The following is a 21709-nucleotide window of genomic DNA, read 5'->3' as shown; positions in this document are numbered from 1 at the left end:
GGCTGGCGGGCGCTGTGCCGCACAATTCGCTAGAGGACGAGGACGCCGGGCCAGGGGCGGGGGCCGCTGCCCGCTGCTAGGGCCTGGCCCTGCGCTTACCCCCCCTCCCCGAAGCCTCTCCTCGGATGTGGTGAGCATTGAGCAGTCCGGGCTCCCGGCCAGCCTTCCTCCTCCCCGCCGGGGCACGGACTCGGCCGGACGCCTGCCCGCTGCGCTCCCGGGGCCCCGAATCGTGTTATGCTGGAGGCGGGAGGCGCGCGGCCGTGCCCTCCGTGCTCCAAAGACGCTGTTGTTGCTCCATCACTTTCCAGGTCTTTGTACTCTACTAGGGAATTAGCGTTTTTTCCCTTTGTCACTTCCCCCCCATGGTAGTTTTTTTCTTCCCCCCCCCCGTTTCCTTCCCTTTTCTGTCGCGTTTTTGGTTCTGTGGCCATTTGAGCCAGAGGTGCGCAGACGACTCCTACCCTTGGCGTTGCTCGCGGAGGACGCGGGGAGGAGAGAGGAGGGAGCGCCGGGAGTTTGATGCCGGCGGCACCCCGAGCCGGAGCGCCGGGCCAGCCCTGGGGGCAGCCGGAGGAGGCGGCTGGCGGAGCACGGCCAAGGTGGGACACCAGCAACCCTGCGGCGCGGCCGGGGCAGGAAGGCCTTCATCCCCGCTCCCGCACGCAGCCCGGCGCAGCCCCTCTCCTGCCTCGGCTGCCCTGGGGAGCCCCAGAGGGTTATGGCTGCTTGGGGTCTTTCCCCCCCTGGGAGGACAGTGCCGGCGCGGCCCCGTCCCCTCTCCCCGTTCGTTCCCCCGTGTCCCGCCGGCACGGTGCCCGGGGCCGGGCCATGTGGCGTCCCGCGAGGCAGCCAGGCCCGGGGTGGGGGTCCCCACCCCGTGGCCATGGGCATGTGGTGTCCCCGGTGTGCTGCCTGGCCCCTGGCTCCCGCTGTTGTTTCTGTCCCGCCGCCGTAAATCGAAATAGCCCCACGCCCCCGTCCTGCTGGCTGGACGGCGCGGCGCGGTGCCCCCGGCCGGTGGGCAGCGGGGGGCCGGCCGAGCTGCGGTGGGTGCCCCCCGGCCCCCCCGCCCCGGAGCGGGGGGGTTTTTATCCATAACCTCGTGGTGTATTTTCAGTGCTACCCCTGGCCCTGCCCCGGCTGGTGTGGGGGGAGCTGTGAGCAGCCCCCCCGGCGCCGTGTCCCCCCCTGCCCGTGCGGGGCCGGGCGGGTGGGCGCCCTGTCGGTGCGGGGCCGGAGAGAAGCCGCCGCCACGCCGCCGCCCGGCTCTAGCAATCCCGCGTGGCCGTTGTTTTGCATGATTAATTAGCGAGGAGGGTGACGGGAGGCCGTGGCGGGGGGGTGAGGCCTGCCCTCCCCTCGCGACGCGTGTTGCTGACGCCTGGGAGCCTCCGAGCGGACGCCAGCCCTATGTAAATGTTCACAAATATGCATGCATGTCTGACCAGCTTGGAACGTGGTCTTGGCTACGTCTAGCCGGCTGTGGGGTGAGGGGGGTGGGGAGAGGGGTTTTTGTGCTCAGCTGATACTGCCATGCACTGTACTGCACATGTCCGCAACGCCACAGCAGGACCGTGAGACTTTCAGGGCCGTCCCCGCGGGGCCTGCGCCCCTCCGAGCGGGAGGCGGCGGCCGGGGGGGCGCCCGCGGCGGCGGCGTGTGCAAGGGGACGGGGTGGGGGGGGTGCCGCTCCCCGCGGGGCGGGGGGCGGGCGGCGGGGCTGGCCCCCGGCAGTGGCCGCGGCCGCCGTGCCGGGGCCGGCTGCGAGGCGAGGGGCCGCGCCCGGCAGGTGGCTGGGCGGGACGGTGCTCCCCGCGCTGCCGCGCCATAGGCCCGGAGGGGCGACGCCAATCACCGGGCTGGTGAGGTGGGCCCGCTCCCGGTTGGCAGAGGGCCGCGTGCGGCCTCCGCCAATCGGCGGGCCCCTCCGGCGCGCCGGTGGGCCGGCCCCGCTCTCTGCCCAGCCAGTCAGGCGCGGGGGGCAGCGGGCGGCGTGTCGCTATTGGCCGGCTCCCCCTTGCCTCCCTTTCCCAGCCTCTCCGCCGGCCGCCCGGCGTCGAGACGTCGAGGCCGAGGGCCTGGGCCCGGCGCCACCAGCCCCGCCGCGGCGCGGGCGCTGGCACCGCTGGGCTCGGTGCCCCTTGGGCAGGACCCCGGCCCCCTCCCCGTCCCTCGCTCAGTGACAGATAACCAAAGGAGTCCCCGTGCCGCGCGGCGGCCTCGCGCCCCCGGAGACACCCCCCCCACCCTCCTCCCCTCCCGCCCTCGCGGTGCCCAGGGAGCCAGGAAAGCCTTACGGTCCTTTGACGGCGACTCGAAAGCTCACAGCTCGTGTGCTGCAGAATTTATTCCAATGAGCAGCTAGAAGTAACATTTAAAAAAAAAATAACAAAAAGAAAAAATTACAAAAAAAAAATACTAAAAAACAATTATTTAGGGTGTTTGTGATTGCTGACTGCGCTGTAGATACCACTGTTTACCAATGATTTCCTGTGGTGGGATAGTGGACTGTTTACTGTTCTATTATACCAGTCCCCGGGCCCTCCGGTGGGACCCCCGCGGCTCCCCGGAAGGTGCTAGGACGTGTGTTCTGTGTTAGAAAGTTTTTATATATATATATATATATATATAAATATATATATATAATTTTTTTTGCTCTGTTACTTGCACATTTTACAGTTACCTCATTTTTCCCATGTATGTATTTGAAAAAAGGCTAATATATAGAAAAAAAAGGTTCTTAAAGCTCTAAAAGTGTTTGTTTTTTTTCCATTCCATTGGAATCATATTGGTTTTGTAGCATTTAACATAACTAGTATGTTGTATTATATATATGTGTATTATACTGATTGAAATTTTTAACAGATTTGTACTTTTTTTAAAATGAAAGTTGCTAGTTCTGCTTGACCAAGTAGTGCAATCATTATTTTTTTTAATGTTGTGGCTGATTTTGAGAGGGATATTCACTAATAAATGTATGATGTATACCAATACGCTGTGCCCTGGCTCTTGTCTCGGTGCGGGCAGGTGGGGGCTCGAGGGGGCCCGGGAGGGCCCCGCTGGGTCCCCGGGGGAGCCGAGGCCAGGCCCGCCCTGCGGTCAGGGGTCCCCAGGCCGTCACCGAGCTGGGGGAGGGAGGGTGCAGTGGCGGGAAGAGCCCCAGAAGGGGCTTCGGGAGAGACCGGGGAGCCCGAGGGCAGAAGCACAGGCTGGGTGCTCTGCCCCAGAGGGGTCTGCGATCCAGCACGCACCCCTCCCTCCCACCTGGAGCGCCTTCGCAGCTTGCACCCAGCTGGAAAGTCCTCCTGGATGCCACCCTGGGACAGCGCATCTTCCTGGGCAGCTCCAGCAACACCAGGGAGGCAGCTTCCAACCTGTCCTACCGCCCAGCCCTCCGGCATGCCCCTGTCCAGCTAGGGAAGAGGGGATCCCTGCTCCCCCCGGGCTTGGGGGGGGAAACCAGCCCAGCCCCACTGCCCCCAGGGACCTCAGCAGCCCCAGGCCAGGCACTCCAGGCTGAGCAGAACAGACACATCCACCCTACGCACGACAGAGGGCAGGAGCTCTGGCTCCCTAAGGATAAGAAGAGCGAGGTTGCTACTCTCCAAACTATGCTGCTCCAGAAGGCTCCATGGCCAGAAAGGGAACAGCTCTTCCTTTGGGAGGAAAATAATCCCTCTCAAAAAAGCCACACCAGGCCCTGGAGCCACCAGGGAAGGAGGCTGGTTTAACTACAGCTTGCAGGCATTAGAAATGGTGGGGGTGGAGAGACCTCCCTGCTGCCCTTTCTGTGCATCATGCAGGCAAGTGAGCATGGCTGCCTGTCCAAAACAGGTGACTAGCAGGGTAGGGAAGGAACATGCTGCTACCACTCTCCCTTTGGGCAGGAGCCAACAGCACTGCTCCACAGCCATCACCAAGCCTCAGGGGGAGGACAGAGGCTTACACCCACCCTTCTCCACACTACACCTCATGTCTTTTTTTTTTTTTTCTTTCCACCTCTAACTTGATCCAGGAGGGTTGACCCAGCCCTTCAAGCAAAGGAAGGGCCAACTCCCTCCTACCCAGCCTCACCCCAGAGTTCATGCCACAGGCAGCCAGCACAACAGCACGCTCTTGTTTCTCTTACACCAGCAGCTCCACACTGGCACAAACTCACTCATTCAAGGCCAGAAGTTAAGTGCACCCACAGTTCTGTGAGCAGTAACTTACTGTAGAGCCACAGCAGCTGGAACCCCCTCCCCGGTGCTTGGTTGTGGCAGGGGGCACAGGCAGAAAGCATCGGCACAGACATGCTAGAGGCAGAGTTTATTACACTACGCAGGCTAAGAACCCTGGGCAAGACCCCACACAGGTAAGAATCGAAGCAGCTCTTTATCAAAAAGTTAATACTATAGTCAACCCCATTCTCCTTTGGTCATTACAAAGCAAGAGAAATATTAAAAGAAAGATATTTATACACAGAGGGAAGCTGAAGAGAATCTGTCCAGCCCTTCCCTCCCACCCCACTCCCAGCACATTCAGGCACCCGGTCTTCTGGCTGTCAGGAGCAGCAGAGTATCAAATCTTCACAAGACGTCAGGTTGTTGGGGTTTTATTATTATTGTCATCAATAAAAGCAATAATTACTGAGAGCTGCCATTCCTGTTCCTCCCCAGGGAGGGCGGAGGGGCAACACCAGCTCCCCTCCCTCTCTGCCCTCCAAGCGTAGGGGATGGCTGTGTACATGGGTGTGTGAGGACGTGCACACACTTCCTCTCGCCAGTGCACACACACAGCACAGCTGGCACAGGCGATGTGGTCTCTGATCCCTCGTTTGTACGCAGTCTTTTAAAAAAAATATTGTATTATAATAATAATAATGAATTTCTCTTTCCATTTTGTGTCTTCTGGAAAAGTGTCAATCGTCCGTGAGGTCCTGCACAAAGAGGACTTCCGTGTGGCTCAGTCCGGCCTCCTGCAGCGTGGGCGGGTTGGGCCACTCCTCTGTAGGAAGGCAGGGCAGGACGCGGCGAGGGAAGTTGGCCTCAATCTGGAACTTTTCAGGGCTTTCTTTCAAGGAGAACAAGAAGTCATGGATCACCTGGGAAAGAAGCACAGAAATAACTGCCAGCTGGGGGAGCAATGGCACAGCCAGACTGCATCCCTGGCATCTCACAGGGGGAAGGCTACCAAATTTGCACCATCACTGCATTGTAGACATGAGACAGCCATTTTCTTAGTATGCGTGAAACTGGACTTGTCACAGACTACCTGGGGAGTCCAGACTCTGTTTCTGGCTCTTCCTACACTCTTATTTAATAGAGAGCAACAGGAGTCTCAGCTTTTCAGGAAAAGAAAGAGTTTCTTCTATTTTTTTTCCCTCTAATCTCCCTCTTCTAAGCTGGTGGGACCAGACCCCAAGACACCCTCCTTACCCAGAAACAACTCTGCCTGCTAAGGCTCTCAGCAAAGGTCACCATTTGGCAAAGTCCAATGGAACCAAAGCTTTGCTAAGCCACCTGGAGAATCTCTTGACCCTCTTTTACTCTGGGAAGCCCATCAGCTCTGCCCCACACTCACCGTCAATGACTGTGTGAAGTGGAATCGCCGCTCCACTCTGGAATCATTAGGCAGCTTGAAAACGATCTTAACACTCTCTGGGTCATCGGGATGTGGTTCGGGAGGAAGGCATTCGGACTTCCGCTCCTTCTCCTCCTGCAGCGTCTGCAAAGTAAGGAGGGAGCAGGAGCAATGGGCATGCACTGAACTGACCTTTATGCTTGTCCCTTGCAGCACAGCTGCTCCAGGAAGCTTGGAGAACACTCAAGCCCCAAGCAAGACAAGCAGCTCCAATCTGACAAGAAAGCCCTGCTGCAGGCAATGCTTCTACACAATGTGAGCATCCGACAGGGCACAGCAGCCTCTTCAGCAGTCAGTTCGCTCTCACCTGTCGCCGCCTCTCCTCTGCCAGTTTTTGCTGCTGCACTTCCTCCTCCTTCTTCTTCTTCCTCTCCCGTTCCTCCTTCTTCTTGCGCTCCTTTTCCTGGTCCGCACGCAAGGATGCCAGATACGCCTCGTCCTGCTGCTGCCTCAGAACTTGGGTTTGGTTCCTCTCTTCCCTGCAAATGTGAGCAGGGAGCAGTCAGGGCTAGCAGGCCCTAAAGCGAAGGTATGGCAGGCTGATGGCAGACTAAGGGTGCGGGTACAGCCTCAAACTTGTAGAAGCACACGCATCGGGCAATACCTTAGAGTACCACGAGCTCCTAAAAGGCAAGCTGAGTCTCCACAGTCCCTAGTACACAAACTGTTTCCCTAGGTTGAGTGGAAATGAACTGAACACAGAAGACTTCTTGCCCACTGCAGCTTGACAGAGCGGACAGACAGCACACAAGCAGTGCCCAGGATTTCTGCCTCATACTTGAGACTCTTCACAGTTTTATCTCCTTCAGGTAATTCCTTGCATATTTCAGAAACCAGAGGCATCAAAATGTGTTACTGGGTCCCCCACAGAGACCATGGGGCAGAGGAGGGGCAGACAGAAGACCAGAAGGTAGCATCCTACTTCGGACATAGCCTGCAAATCCCTACAAAGTTATCACGGACTGGAGCTCTGCGAGGCACTACCAGAAACACAGTCAGAATTCAGGACAGCCAGCCCAGGTAGCAGCACCGGCTCACCGACTGGCTGCAGACACCCGCTCTCCTCCTGCCTGCAATGCCTTTGCTCCCACTTGGCTCCTGCTGGCTCTTGTCCAAGCTTTACCTGCAAAGCTCCAACACGCTAAGGATGTACTCCAACTGTGCAACACAGTAGAGCACTCACACCCACCTTTCAGTAGTGGGCTTTCATGGGCAACACACCCAGCTCCCTGGCTACAGGGTGGCCTGAATTTATGGACCAATGATCCCACTGGGAAGAGGAGAGCCCATGTGCTGTGTTACAGAACGGGAGACGCTGAGCTACCTGCCTACGTATGGTGTCTGGAGAGAGGAAGGGGGCAGAGCAGAGCCTGCCTCCACAAGGTCTGCATTCCTGGAGCTCAGGTCCCATCATACCTTTCCAGACGTTCGGACACCAGGTACGTCTGGTTGGCATCCATGATGAACATCAGTTGATTAATGAGGTCATCAGCCTGGATGAGGCCTTCTAGCCGCCCAACTACCGTCATTCTGCGATCCTTCAGCATAATCACGGCCAGGAATGGGTATGTGTTCTCTCGCAGAGCCTGAGAGACTGGGAAACAGGCACAAACATCACCATAACTCCCCCATCCAGAATGGTCAGCAAGGGGTACAGCACAAATGCTTTCCATCACCAAGGGCCTAGGAAAGTAGCTTCCACAGGCACTATCTCTTCCAAGGCAGAAAAGGCCTCAGGCTCCATTTTGTCAAACTAAAGCCTATAAATTAGCAAAGGGAGGAAGTGGCTTGGAGCATAGAGACTGCGGGGAAAAGACAAGTTTTCAAGTAACCAAAAAAGTTCTTTAATTCAAGCAGGAAAGAAGTAAATTGCTCTGCAGGTCCATTCAGAATGGGACAAAAAGCCCTGGGTAAACTGCAGGAAGAGAAACACAGGTCAAGCACAGGGAAACACTTGCTAAGATGAGTAAGGATGGCTAGACTCTGGAAGATACTGTCATGGGAAAGATGGCAGAGTGTGCATCCTGGACATTTCTGAAGAAAATTAGGTTGTTTCTGCCAGAGGCAGGCTCTGTCTCAAGGCAGGGAACAGAGCAGATGAGGGGCTTTTATGTTACTGTTCACCTATGGCTGCTGACCATCTCCTCCTTAAAACACGCACAGCACATCACACAACTTGGAGTCATCATTACCAGTGGAGCCCTCCAAACTAAATCAGAACACCCCATGGACTAAATGAAAGGCCACAATCCCTTCCGGCTCTGCTGTCTAGGCTGTGACTCCAAAGCATTGCAGCAATGAAACAGCAATAAGTAAACGAATGTCTCCTTAGAAAGCCATTCTTTCAATGTGTTGATAGCTGGTAGCTGAACTATGAAGCCAAGAATGACCCAGATTTAGTACCAGAACTCCTGACCTCTCCTGCCATGAAACAGGAAGGGTCAGAAGTGACACAGAAGGCATGAACAGAACTCTGGGAAAAGGCTCTGTCTGCAGTAAAACCCTACTAAACTGCTGGCAGGCCAGGTATCAACAGTTCTGGATAGACAGTACTTAAAAGGACCTCACTGTGGACTTTCAAGAGACAGAGAGACTGGGTGTGGAATAAAGATGACTGTCTCGGAAAGGGAAAGAATGCACCTAACAAGTCACTCCTGGCCTCGGGCATAATATGAGCCAGTGTTAAGGGCACAGCTAGTTAAGATACTTGTTTCTGCACTCAGTTTAATCCTCAGCACTCAGCACACACCCAACTCCCATTAACAAGGCACTGAAAGCAGCTTGAATGCCCGCAGCAAAGAGCACACAACTAGGACTGTCCAGAAACCTATGGAACAGCGGAGGTGAAGAGCAGAAGGTATTTCCCTGGCATCCAAACAGGCCCTCTGAGATATCACATGGAGACCAACACTTATTTCCCCATGCAAACCTGAAATCTCTTGTCTGCTTGCACAAAAACCAACAGCGCATTTCACACACGTAGATTTGTCAGAGCATTTGGCTTGTCCCAGAGACAGGAGGAGATAGGTAAAGCCCAGGAGGGACACACTCACCTCTGTATCCCTCTGGTTTATTGGTTGAGCAAGCCCAGAAGAGCATTCTAGTGTTGATGAGGGTGATCACCTCAGGTACGCACAGTGTATTGCTAGGGGATGAGAAGAGACCGTGTGAATGAAGCTGCATTTAAAGTGCAAAGATAACTATTTGGAAAACTCTCCTACCTACCGGCAGAATTCATCTGTGTCTTGGTGGTCATCTCCATGAAGATAAACCAACAGAAAGCGCAGCTCCCGCTTGGCATCATTCAGTGCCTTGGCATAAGAGCAGAGGAGGTAAAGTTACAGGGTCTCTAGGCAAGGGGAAAGCAGCACAAGACTTGTGTGACACAGCTCAGCAACATTTACCTGGGCCATTACTCTGCCACTAGCATGGTTTTAATGAAGTGGCAGTGGAGGATGAACCTGTCAGACCTTCTGACTAAACCCTCATTTAAGGGGGCTACAATGGTGTTCTTTCACACTCCTTTTAGGATGTGGCTTTGGAGAACGCTGAACTCTGAGCAAAGCCAGGTAGGCAACTGCACAGATTGATACCCCCCACCGCCCTGCCAGGCTCAGCTGGCAGTGAAGAGCCCTCCATCCCTCAGACTCACAGCAGCCAAGGCTGAGCTTTCCACTCTAGCCTGTACAGGACACAGTCTTCAGACCACATCAAATGAAAACACTACCAAGAAAAGATAACTCAAGAATGCTGCAGGCCCCAACAAAACAAAAACCAAACAAAAAAAACCCCTTTTTGCCTCTGCAGTCTCTGGATTCCACCCACCCAAGAGCATTTCTTAACAAGACCACAGGATAAGCGCACAATAGGCTCCCTGTTTTACTGGCACTGAGTTTTGGTAGCCTAACCATTCTGTGGTTATTTAAGTTTGGATTCCAGGCAAGACAGAGGGGCCTAGAAAAACTGCGGAGGTGGCAAGCTCCATCGCTGTGCGGTGTGGAGCAGATACAGACTCCACATTCTTCTCCGGCACTCGGGGAGCAGTGCTGATCCAACTGTCTGCTGGGATGCACTGCAGGAGGCCTTTCCCTTGGCTAGGCTGAGAGAAGGTACAGAAGAGGCAGTACCCATCGGGACGTCCCTCTTTTACAGAGGGTACCATCAGCTCAGATCTAACATATGGAACTCTCACCTCCCATAAATTCTTCAGGGACTCCCTCTCTCAATTTTGAGGTCCTGCACCAAGTTCTGGAGTTGCATTATAATACAAGCCCAGTCAGTCAATCACAATTTGGTGAACAGAAGGACAGACTCTGGCACACCACATCAGTTTATAAAAACAAAGGCAGGATTACAAAGAATAGCTGTTGGCTACAGAGCTATACAGACGGTCGAGGAACAGTCAGAGCAGCTTTGCTTTCCAACTTTGAAGGCTTGGCACATCATCAAGCCTGGCAGACACTGGTTTTCCAATATACTTGGTTCACTAGCTCTCCATTACCCTGTTAGAGAGTTTGGGGACAAACACTGGGCTTTTAGATGAAAAGTGATTTTTGCCATGTAGGCCCTGATACTGTCTGGCAAAATCCCCACTCTCCATCTCCCCAGGATCTATGCACCAATATGTGACACTGACCTGACTGTAAGTTCCCTGGTAGAAGACAGGGTGTATCCTCCCATATTTTTCCTCAAACATATGAATAAATGAAAGAATGTCACCCACTGGGTCAGTGACCCGACTACGAGGATCAGGGCGTATAAAACGCAGAGCAAACCTAGGAAGGAAGCAAAGGACACTGGAAATTCAGCTTACTGACTTTCTGAAGAACAGGTTTTCTTTTCCACAGACAGTCACCAGTATTCATAAGGAAGAAAAAAGTCACAGCTGAGACCCTTGAACATTTATAATCACAACCTAAACTGCCACCTGCTCCAAACTGATACCATTACTACAGACCCCCCCCTCAGTCAAATATTATCTCATGCCAGGCATCAGCAAGTATCTGAATTCTGTGTGATTAACAGTTTTGACTTCCTCTGAAGCATCAGGCATAAGCCACACCAACAGTATGAGGTTTGAGGAATTTAGTCAAAGACAGGCTGTTAAAAGCCACACAGTTTTGTCCAGATAACTTTGAAAACTGCATTTCTGCCATTCCAAGACTAACAATTCCAGAGTGCAAAAAGCTGCAGAAAGAGAACATTACACCAGGAGTCCAATGAAGATGGAAGAAACAGTCATTCCTCTGAGGCTGAAAAAGCTTAACTGCAAGGCAGATACCAACGTTGTTTAGTTCTATTGATGCGCAGAAGTTACACTGAACTTTGGAAAAGTCTTTAATGGGAAAAAAAGTAATACAACAGTGGAAACTGCCAAAATGATGCAGATGGCAGGGCTGCTGGATATTTACCACCTTTCAACATTCCCTTTTCTCTCTATCAATGCTGTAAGGAGGCAAGATGAACTAGCCCTTCAGGGCAGTAAAGGGAGAAGAAGCAACAGACACCAAAGGGGAAAAAGCAGAGGTGTTTACAGTTTGGGTTTTCCCAAGTAACATACAGGGATTAGGGCAGGTTAACCTGCAGCTCAGCCCAACAGGACATGATGCTGATCAAGTTATTTGTCTAAAAATACTGAACAGTTTGACACCGTTTTGCATCGCCTTTGCATAGCACTCAAAACTGTAAAGCCTCATTGAGTTAGAACTCCAATTAAATATTTCATTTACAGAACTGCAAGAGGCTCATCTCTGCAATAAGATTTATTTCTTACTAAACCATGTAGAAACTTTACAAGGCTACAGATAAAGCCAGTTGAGCAAATAAATGGAAAGTCTGCCATTAGACTTAAAGATCCAAGTGACAGAGGTACAGCCAAATCTAAGCTAGCATGTGCCTCATGCAGTCAATACATGAGTCAGCACAAAAAAGTACTTACCTAAATATATCAAGTAATGTGTAATAGGTGAATCGGAATGGAAGCATTATGAAGTAGTAACCCCATCCTAACAGGCCCTGCAATTGAAAACAAAGAATTAGAACAGTCTCCACTGCAGGAACAGGCCTGCTAAAGCAAAGTGTCCACCAGCATCAAGCACACAGGCACACGTGGGAGTATCAGTGCTCTAACCACTGCAGAAAAGCTCAGCAGTATTTCATGGCTTTGGCCACATCAAATCAAATTTAAGCGACTAACATGGTTCATTCAGAATTCAACATGACACATCTGGAAACTGGCACCACCAACTATTCAAGCAGCAATGCTTTTGCTCTTTGCTAATTTTCTTAACTGTACAAAGGGATTAACAGCAATGAGTCTTACAAGTGCTCGTGCAAATTTGTTTGTGAAACATTAATGCAAGTAATTGATACTGTATTCAAGTTAATACACATTTTGGTGAGCTCCAAAAAGAAAAAAATATTATCACTCTGCCAAAAGGAGGGGACAGTCCTTTGTTCAACTGAACTGATCAAAAAGCTTTACTATGCCACAGCAAGACATTCTATGACAAACAAGGTAGTCTCATACTGTGAATCACACCGTGGAAAAAATATCCACAGCAGTTAACAGAGGCTGAAAAATAGCTCTACATTTTGTTTTCAGAAGATAAAACATTTAGAAAGGAGATAACAGCATACAAAGAAAACAATTCCTTTCCCTGCTTGCAAGTTCTGTTGTTCAGTCACCCAAGAAGCAGGACAAAATACACTGTAAGATAACTTGCCCTTGGCTGTGGCCTTGAGACAACATAGCTGTAGATCCTGTGGTCAGCTGTATTGACCTGCAATGGCCGCGATGGAGGAGGATTAAAGACACTTGGGACACCCTCTTGCTCATTCAGTCGGTCCTGTACAGCTGCCTTTGACACAAGAAAGAGCAAAGGGAGGTTTCAGACATTTAAGAATGGCAGAAAATATATTTTTTTTTTTTTTTTTTACATTTTGGACACTAACAGTAGGTATTATTTGTCCACAGCCCCAGAGCACTGGATAAGCACAACTCATTACAAACCATAACCACCAATACCCTTTTCTGTATGGAAAGCCTTCTCCATGGCAGCCTGCACACACACACTACGGGAAGTTACATGATGTGCCAGTCAAGTGATTGTTCACAGCCGTAACAACTCTGCTGTGTACTTCTGAAACCAGCTCTCCAGATATATCAAGATACTGTTATAAAGAACTAGTGTAAATTCAGGGGTTGACAGATTAAATCTTACTGGTCAGGCACCCCCCTCCCTGCAGAGTACTGTTTAATCCAGGTACTTGGAAACTGCTACAGATCTTATTTGCAGTGGTACCTCTATGTTCCAGTTGTGCTGCTCCAGTGTGTGACGACATTGGTCCATGGACTCTATGCCAGTCAAGTCCTAAACGAGGAGAATAAAAGCAGATGAGTGCCAGGGAAGTGCTGTATTTTTACTGTTCTTTGCAACATGTGAGCACAGACAGGAGTTACCATAACACATTACTACAATACTCTTTTTTTTTAAGGTGCTCTGCTCTCAGTTTAAGAGCAGAGCAACTGGAGCCAACCCAAATCTGTAAACACACAGGAGGCCTCAAACAGGCTTTTGCACTCTTCCAGCATTAGCCAATTCTCAACAGTGCCCAAAGTCTCTTACTACAACTGCACTCAGCCTGGTCAAAAGCCTAACATAATATTGCCTGCAACTTTCACTCTGGAAGGATATGCCAGGCTGATGCCCTCAAATGTCACCTCAAAGCATCAACTTAAAAAGACAGGCAAAGCATTTCTGAGAACCCAAGGTGACTATTACTTCACTCACTGCAAGCATAAACAGAGACTAAAACCAAAACAAGCCAGGCATTAATGAATGTAGAGTTTTCCAGCATCACAGGGGATTCTATAGTAAAAAATAATAAAAAAAAATCCAGCCCAACACAGACAGGACATGAAACAGAAAACATAGTCCAAACACACCAGCAGACCTCAAGGGCACTGGGCTCTCACATCAGTGTTTAGGGAGGTGTATTTTAACCCCATGCCAATCAGAACTTCTGCACAAAAGATCAAACAACAGTATTTGTTATTACAGGAAGCCATGTCAACACCTCTTGAATAGAGACAAATATTTGCTCAAGTGAACATCCCTGACACTGTGCCACAGAAACACATCCCTCCCCACACCGCTCGCTGCAAGGTGTTTGAACAGACATTTCAGGGTTGTACACCGCACCTATCATCACAGAGCCGAAGCACGCACTTTCACAGGAAAGCATAAATCTACAAGTGTGCTGCTGCCACCCTTTTAAAAATCCTTTGAATCAGTCAATGAAAGATCATTACAGGTGACACCATTAACAATGCTGGCACTTTTGAAGGAAACTACTGTTATTTTAAAATTTTAAATTTTAAAATAACTGGGCTACAGAAAGCCAAGAAAACATTATACCATCAGAAACAACTATTTAGCTAGGATACAAGATGGAAGAAGCAATGACAATCATTGTCACAAGCAGTGTAACAAATTCAACATAAAAATATGCTGGTGATATAAGGAGACTGTTGAAATACAACAGTTTCTCCAACAAGGTCATTCTTGACAAGAGAACTCCACAGATTCTTAATGTTTCATGTTCTCACTGGTGGATTTCTCTCCAGACACTTCCCGGGCCAGCTGGGGTAACACTACAGGGGGTGCAGCCCCCTCCAAGGCTCAGGGACTGAGCTGAGAAGTGAAACAGGCTGCTTTCCCTCTGGACTGCTACACGCTGTGACAGGTGGAGCCTGCTGACCCAAGAGGCTGGGCGAGCTGAACTGGACCTGTTGGGGCGGGTCCAGAGGAGGGCCACAAAAATGATCAGAGGGCTGGAACACCTCTGCTGTGAGGAAAGGCTGGGAGAGTCGGGGCTGTTCAGCCTGGAGAAGAGAAGGCTCCAGGGAGACCTTATTGCAGCCTTTCAGTACTTAAAGGGGGCTTACAAGAAAGATGAGGACAGACTTTTTAACAGGGCCTGTTGCAATAGGACCAGGGGTAATGGTTTCAAACTAAAAGAGGCTAGATTTAGACTATATATAAGGAAGAAATTTTTTTACAATGAGGGTGGTGAAACACTGGAATGGGTTGCCCAGAGATGCTGTAGATGCCCCATCCCTGGAAACATTCAAGGTCAGGTTGGACAGGGCTCTGAGCACCCTGGTCTGGTTAAAACTGTCCCTGCTCATTGCAGGGGGGTTGGGCTACATGACCTCTAAAGGTCCCTTCCAACCCAAACTATTATATGATTCTTCACAAGAGCCTTGCCTGTCCTCTGCCTGCCGGTTCCACGCACTCTTCTCTGCAGCACCTGAGATGATCTCAGCCACACAGGAGTTTGGCAAAGAGCAGGGAACTTTTACTCCCTGTGTCTGTCATACAGCAGAGCACAGCTTTTCTGCAGGAGGCAGCCTATGATGATTGCAAGCACAGAGCAGTGACTTGATATAAATCCTTGTGCACGGTTTCTGTTACACTTTGTGATCCAATCCATTGTTAGCAATCCTATTTAATTTTGCTCGTCATCTCCCCCATTTCTTGCTTCATTTAAAAAGCCCCTGAGGCAGTCTTGACAAGCTGATCATTTAAGAATGCACTGAACTGTTTTTTTTACCGGAGAAGGATGGTGCATCTACTCCCTTCCCTGCCCCCATTCATACATTCCACATGCTATTTCCACCAGAGCCACACTGCAGACAAATGCCCTATTCAATCTCTGGGCTCAGTTCAAACTTTTGAGCATTTCTTGGCTTCTTTCTCATGAAGTCTCCAGAGATCTCTACCTTTTCCACAATCTACTGGGCAAAAATCATTGTTTCATTCTGCTGTACAGAACCAGACTGTTCAAAGCTTGCTGACATTAACTATGTGATTGCAGTCACTCAGAAAAAAGCACTTCAAGTAACTGCCCAGTGGTGTATAAATATTTATTAAAAAAGCAAGTTTGCAACAAGCCTTGCAAGGGAGCACTACAAGTGGATTTTATAGAAGCAATGAAGCTCAATGAACTGTTGCTGCCAGAATACCTTCGTTTATCGCTCAGCTTCATGATTTAGTGTTTTAGTTTAACTATCTTTAAAGATGTGCTTCACTGAGTAAAATTTAGGTTTTGTATTCTGATTTTTTTTTTACCCCAAACTCCTACAGAAGGCACTTCATTGTCCTTTTAGAAGGACATCTTAAAAGGCACCTGCAATTTACTCAATTATTTGCTCTTACAATGGAGTCGCATTGTGTGTATTTCAAAGTCTTGAAAGTCCTCTAATCACCATTCCTTAACACCCCAGAAATTCTGCTGGTGTTTGCAAAATTTACAAGATTCAGAAACTCATTCACACTTTTGTCTCTAAGTGTCTGGATTATCACTCAGCACTAATAACAGGGCTCCATGATTGAACATTCCCTCCTTTTTAAATTATGCAAAACGGTTTAGCAGTTTTAGGTCAGAAAGCAGCACCAAAGTAACAGCCACACAGAACTGTCATCAAAGATTCAACGAGCACTGAATCACTGCAGCATTTGCAAGACCTACTGAGCTTCACAGACTACAGGCCAGCTAACTTCACCCCTTCTGGACCACTGTTACAGCAATGGGCACACTGTTGGTCGGATCTCGGTCTTCTACAACAGCGCTTCTCCATGGAGGTGAATCTATGTTTTTTTCCTTAGCATCTTAATACAGTTGCTCTCAACACAAAACCAAAGTGACAAAACCACCCCAGCAGCACCATGCCTAGCACTTCTGCCACTCTTCTGATCAATGAAGCTACACAATTAAACAGTCCAGGAAAAAGAAATGTGTAAAGGCAGCTTTTAAAACTGATCACCTTTTTGAATGTTACTTTGACATGCTCTATACGACAGACACACTACAGTTCCACGATATTCTGGAAGACACATACGGGTTCAGAACGACTCGCACTCAGTGTAAGGAACTGCAGGAAGACAGTTCAACTGTCAGTTTAGACAACACTCGCTGGTGAACACCGATACTGTTCATTATCACTCCCAATGACCACTTACACTGTTCTCTCAGTACCTTCTACAGCCACTGCTTCACTTTAGTCAGAGAAACGGATTAGAAACTTGAAACAACACATCATTTCCACTGCACTAGTTATAGAGTTTCTGGTGAATCTCCTGGCTAGCTGCAAACTGGTTTTATTCACATGCCAGACAAATGAGCATGTTCTTAGTACTGTTAAGGCTAAGAGAACAAACAGTATCTTCAAGTCAGTCACTGCTGGTTTCCTACTCACTGTAGTTTCTCATTAGCTCCCTCAAAGAGCATACCTCTTACACAGACATAGTAAGTAATAAAAAGATAAGGCCCCCTGTAGTTAAAGTTCATCCCACTAAACTAGCACCCTCAAACCTTCAAAGAAATGTAAAGCAAAGCTCAAGACAGCAGATAATATTTAGAAAACAAAATATTAAGCACCACAAATGCCAGGAAAGTTCAACACTGCCTTCTCAAACACCACTCAAAGCAGAGTGCTATCCTGAAACATACTGAAGCTGCTGCTGGATATAATTATTTGCATCTCTCACCTTTGAGACTGCTTAGAATGCTAAAATCTTCTCAATACTGAAGTAGTGGAAAGTGCAATTCCACGCTTCAAAGGCAGAAGGAATACACCCGAGTGGACAAAGGTTGTAAACCAGACTTACGGAACTGTTCCCTCTGCAGATATGCTCGTACATTCAAACACAGCGTAAGAGATGCAAATCCACAAGACTGTAACTGGCACTGCTCTTAATTCCCAACCCACTGCCAAATTCCATAGAGTTATGTTTCCAAGGGTAAAGAACATCTGACTTCAAGCAGCAAAAAAGCCTTTACCAAGAGACTTTCTCTTTGCATATTACAGCAAGTGCCTTTGTGAGGGTTTTGATTGATACGCAGTACACTGAGTAGGAAAGATGCCTGGAGTTTCTCATTTCCTCCTTGCTCTCTAATTTAGAGATGTTTTCAGTCCTGAGCATTTTGTTTTCCCCAGTTGAAGTTAGAAGTGGTATCACAAGTGCTAACTTTTTCCTTTGCGAATAACACTCCATTACTTTACATTAGCATATTATAACATTAGACATCAGCCCAAGTGTAATGGGCACAGATCAATAACAAGATCCTACAAAAGCGGCTCTGCTGTTTCTTCCATCTCCCAAATGGAACTGTATCTCCACAGCTTTCTTAAGCTGTTCACATCAAGTTTCTCCCTACAGATGCCTAGACAGCCAAGTCCTGACAGATGAAAAATTTGGATGCTTTTATTCCTTTACATTAGCCAATGCTTCAGCAGTAAATGTGAGGCTGAAAGTGTGCAAGAGTGCTTTGTTGCTTTTATTTTGAGGTTATCCCAATTATGTCTCCATATTGGTACTTTTTTTTTTACTCCATTAACCTGCCATAGCAGGGTGGCAGACAATTGGTCATATTCCAGCCCTGTCAGTAGGAAGAGAGCTGCTACTTTCACCATTCTACCAGCAGAGCTGTTTATATGAGCACTACCAAAACACATCAAGCAAACATCAGCGGAATTAATGCAAAGCATGTATTTAAATTGTAACCCTGACTGCTTGGGCCACAAACAGGACAGCAGGCATTCACCTCTCTACCTTGGAAGGAGCAATTTCCAGCAGAAGTAGGATAAACAGTGTAGGGCAACAGCATCTTCACCCAGAACAACTGTTTGCTGGGTGAATGGCAGTCTACAGCTCTTGCTCAATGCTTTCCTTCTGGCTCTCCATTTAACTGTAACATTACTGAGAGCCTTCTGCTATTGCTTACCTCATTTTTGTTATCCCCTCTCCCTTCTTTCCTAGTCCACTCTCCTGCTTTATTCACATTGCAGTAGAATGCCATCTTCTGTGGAAGTACAATGCTCTGCCACCACAGAATACTGTACAAATTACTTTACGATGTGCATCACAACAAAAGTGTAAAGTTATCTTTGAAAACATGTAAGCATTCCCTGCAAAGACAGTGGGAATGCCCGGAAGGCCTACAAGCTAACTGTAGCAGTGTTTTGCAGCAATAGTAACATATGAATTATTTTAGTGAGAATTAGCCATCCTCTCCAAACAGCAAATGCTATTTAACAGAGTCCAGCTAAAGGAAACAAGAAAAAAATCTTTTCCAGGTGGACTGATTTACTCTATCTCATTTCAAAGAAACAAGCAGGACTGCACACCTGAGCCCCTTTCAGCCAGGTGTGAAGTACCAAAGCAGAAGGACTCACCAGTGAAGTCTGTCACTAGCCCAGCCCTGGTGAAAAGCTAGTCCCATATACCCCAGGGGACAGAAGAATGAGAGGATCCTGGTATTGAAGCCTTCTGGACTACAGCTTTCACATCAGGCTCTGGACAGTAGCTGTCTTTAACCGAAAAACTTCTCCCCTTTATAGTCTAAGGAGCATTTCCCTTCACTTCACACCAGTGCTCCACAGGAAGCTGGACTAAAACCTGAGTCCCTCCTTCCGACTCCTTCTCCTTCCCCTCCAGCCCCCAGCCTGCTGTCCGTGGCAACACCAGGTAGCATTAGGAAACAGGATTCTTTAGTTTCACAGCTGCCCACAGGGTTTTGAAAATAGCAACAGGGACACTGATGAATGCAGCTGGTCCTATCTGTCCAAATTCAGCAGATTAGTAAGTACTACAATACCTCACAGCAAGAGAATGGGAGCTGCAGGACAGCTTTTCTACATATATACATGCAGCACAAGGCAATGGCTTAAACTTCATATACTTACCAGGGAAACGGTAGCATTGGGAAAGCAATTAACATTTCTCTGCTTCCTTTGTCTGTAAGTTAAGGCTGCCCAACCAGCTTAATTTGCAGTAAAGATTTAGAGGGGATATCTGTAAAAAAAGTTTCCTCGTAGCTATAGTCACAGAGAAACACTGCAGTACATTAGTTACTTCAGGAGGTTGTTGAATCCCCCGGCTCAGAGGTAAAGGCTTGGCAAATACCTGTCTGTAACGATGATGAACACCTGCACCTATCTCAGCTATGGAAGGCAGGGCACCTCTGAAGTCCCTTTAAGCCTTATAATTCTACACTTACACCAAAAAACACAAAGCACAGTCTTAAAAAAATGAATACGAAGCAACAAAATCAGACAAAACACTCTTGAAAGTAAATATCCTCTCTGTAAAAGAGCTCCACAATCCAAGGAACATCACATGATGCCCCGCAATTCAGGAACCCAAGACACCTGAAGATAATTTTCACTGGCCAGCATGTTTAATTACATCTCACTGAGCAGTCCTAAGTATTTTAACTCCACACCACTATTTTCTCCCCAATAAGCCACACCTGCAGATTTTTTTTTTTTTAATTATTCAACTGCTGCACAGCCCTAAGGTCCTGGCAAACCAAAGGTTAAGCAACCCAGCCCATGTTATGCAGCAGACAGCAAGATTAGATCATTACAATCCCCAGTGGCCTCCCTCCAGTAGGCATTACCAAACAGTGAGGGTTAGAAACAATTTTCTGAGAAACCACATTCCGTAGAAACCAAGTGGCTAACACTCTCAAGACGCCAGGAAAGATTCTCCCATTCATCGCTAACAACAAGAAAGGGAGTTTTTCAGACTACCTAATTAAAATGGCCGGGACTTACCGAGGAGTTTTTCCCGTACGGAGGTAATGGGTTTAATTCAGCAGTCACTTCCTGCCTCCCCAATTAGCGATGACAGAACACCATTCCTAATGAAGCACTCGGGGCACGCATAGCACCGGCCGGCCCCTTAGCGAGGCCCCAGCCCGGGAGAGCCCGAAGCCCGGGGACCCCAAGCCCCACGCAGGAGCTTCACTCGCCCCCGTGGGGAGCACCCTTGCCCCCGCCAGGATCGGGACCACGGGACTCTCTCCTCTCGCCCTCCACTCCGGCCCGGCACCTCCGCACCGCCGGGCCCGCTCCAGGCGAGGCCTGCCCCGGCTCTCCGTGAGACCCGTACCCCGCGGGCCGGCGCAGGCCGGCAGGACTCCAGGGCCGGCGGGGCGGGCCCAGCCCAGCCCGTTCCGTGCCCGCGCGCCGCCTCCTCCGCTCCCGCCGGCCGGCACGGCCCCTCCCCCCGCCGCGGCACCTGGAACTGCAGCAGCTTCTCCGTCTGCTCCGCCGTCAGCTCCCGCTCCTCAGGCGCCGCCATTTTGCTGCCGCCTCTGACCCGCCGCTCCGTCACTCTCCGGAACTGACGCCTCCCACCCGCACTTCCGCCCCGGCTCCAGGGCGGGCGCGCGCGCGCGCGAGGCGCCGCTACTAAGCCAATGGCCGTTTATCGGCCGCAACCGGAAACGTTCGGCCGCGTTCCGGAGAAAGCCGAAGTGCTCTCAGACTTATCCGGAAATGCCCGAATCTCATGAACGGGGCTCGCTGCTCTCGGGTGTTCCCGATGGGCGCACGAACAGTTCCGAAGTGTGCCGAAAGCCGTTCGGACGTTTCTGGAGCTGGCCGGGGGGCGGCTGCCTTTGGCTGTGGGAGCGGGTCCCGCGAGTGGGGGGCCTGGAGCTCGAGGGGGGGACGTGGGCCGGAGCCCCTTGGCAGCGGGGTCGGGCCGCCTGTCACTGGGGCGGCCTGACCGCCACCGGGTGGGTCCTGCCCGGACACCTCCCGTCTCGCCGGCTCGCCCCTCAACCGGCGGCGGCTCCACCCAAGATGGCGGCCGCGGCGGGCGCCAGCCAAGATGGTGGCTCTGAGGGGCCGCCCGCTCCCGCCCCGGAGAACTACGAGCGCGCGCGTGGGTGGGGACGCTGCCCCGGGACCACGGGCCTGCGAGCCCGGGGGGAGGCGGCCGAGCAGCTCCGGCCCCCCATGCCCGCGGTGGGGCCGCGCCCGGCCCGCACCGGCTCCGGCCGGCAGCGGCGATGCGGGAGGCGGGCTGCGGCTCGGCCCCGGCCCGCGGCCTGGCGATGCGCGGGGGGGGGGCAGGAGGCGCCCGGCGGCACCGCCCCGCCGCTGATGTCAGCGCGACCGCTCCGCCCGCTGCCGCCGCCGCAGTGACAGCTCCGCCCGGGCGCAGTCGGGCCCAGCCCAGCCGAGCCGCGCAGCCGGAGCGGGAGCGGGGCGGGCGGGCCGGCC

At 50.7% G+C, this 21709-nt stretch overlaps 1 protein-coding gene across 3 annotated transcripts; it reads right to left on the bottom strand.

The window, feature by feature from the left end:
* Window positions 1–4518: 4518 nt before the first annotated feature.
* Window positions 4519–20792, bottom strand: FAF2 (Fas associated factor family member 2). Of its 3 annotated transcripts, none has more exons than XM_075714915.1 (11): window positions 20718–20792; window positions 12930–12998; window positions 12351–12485; window positions 11564–11640; window positions 10262–10400; window positions 8851–8936; window positions 8679–8770; window positions 7042–7219; window positions 5933–6104; window positions 5566–5709; window positions 4519–5086 (listed from the first exon to the last, which is right to left on the bottom strand). In XM_075714915.1, exons 1-11 carry the CDS (start codon window positions 20778–20780, stop codon window positions 4904–4906), a joined length of 1338 nt encoding a protein of 445 aa, XP_075571030.1. In that variant the 5' UTR covers window positions 20781–20792; the 3' UTR covers window positions 4519–4903. The 3 variants fall into 3 exon arrangements, with proteins under 3 accessions (XP_075571030.1, XP_075571031.1, XP_075571032.1); XM_075714916.1 differs by lacking the exon at window positions 20718–20792 and adding an exon at window positions 20252–20419; XM_075714917.1 differs by lacking the exons at window positions 8851–8936; window positions 10262–10400.
* Window positions 20793–21709: the final 917 nt, after the last annotated feature.

Source organism: Pelecanus crispus, chromosome 8 (assembly GCF_030463565.1).
Source record: "Pelecanus crispus isolate bPelCri1 chromosome 8, bPelCri1.pri, whole genome shotgun sequence".
Taxonomy (NCBI): Eukaryota; Metazoa; Chordata; class Aves; order Pelecaniformes; family Pelecanidae; genus Pelecanus; species Pelecanus crispus.
The sequence above is the reverse complement of the archived record's forward strand: the minus strand, read 5'-3'. Positions and strand labels throughout refer to the sequence as shown.

What these genes read in the sequence shown, in the direction of transcription:
- FAF2 (XM_075714915.1), bottom strand. Translation starts at nt 20,780, where the DNA reads ATGGCGGCGCCTGAGGAGCGGGAGCTGACGGCGGAGCAGACGGAGAAG. An exon ending in TAAACCAGAGGGATACAGAG is followed by an intron (nt 7,220 to 8,678) that starts GTGAGTGTGTCC and finishes CCTGTTTCCCAG; the next exon opens with TCTCTCAGGCTCTGCGAGAG. An exon ending in GTGTCCGAACGTCTGGAAAG is followed by an intron (nt 6,105 to 7,041) that starts GTATGATGGGAC and finishes TCACATTTGCAG; the next exon opens with GGAAGAGAGGAACCAAACCC.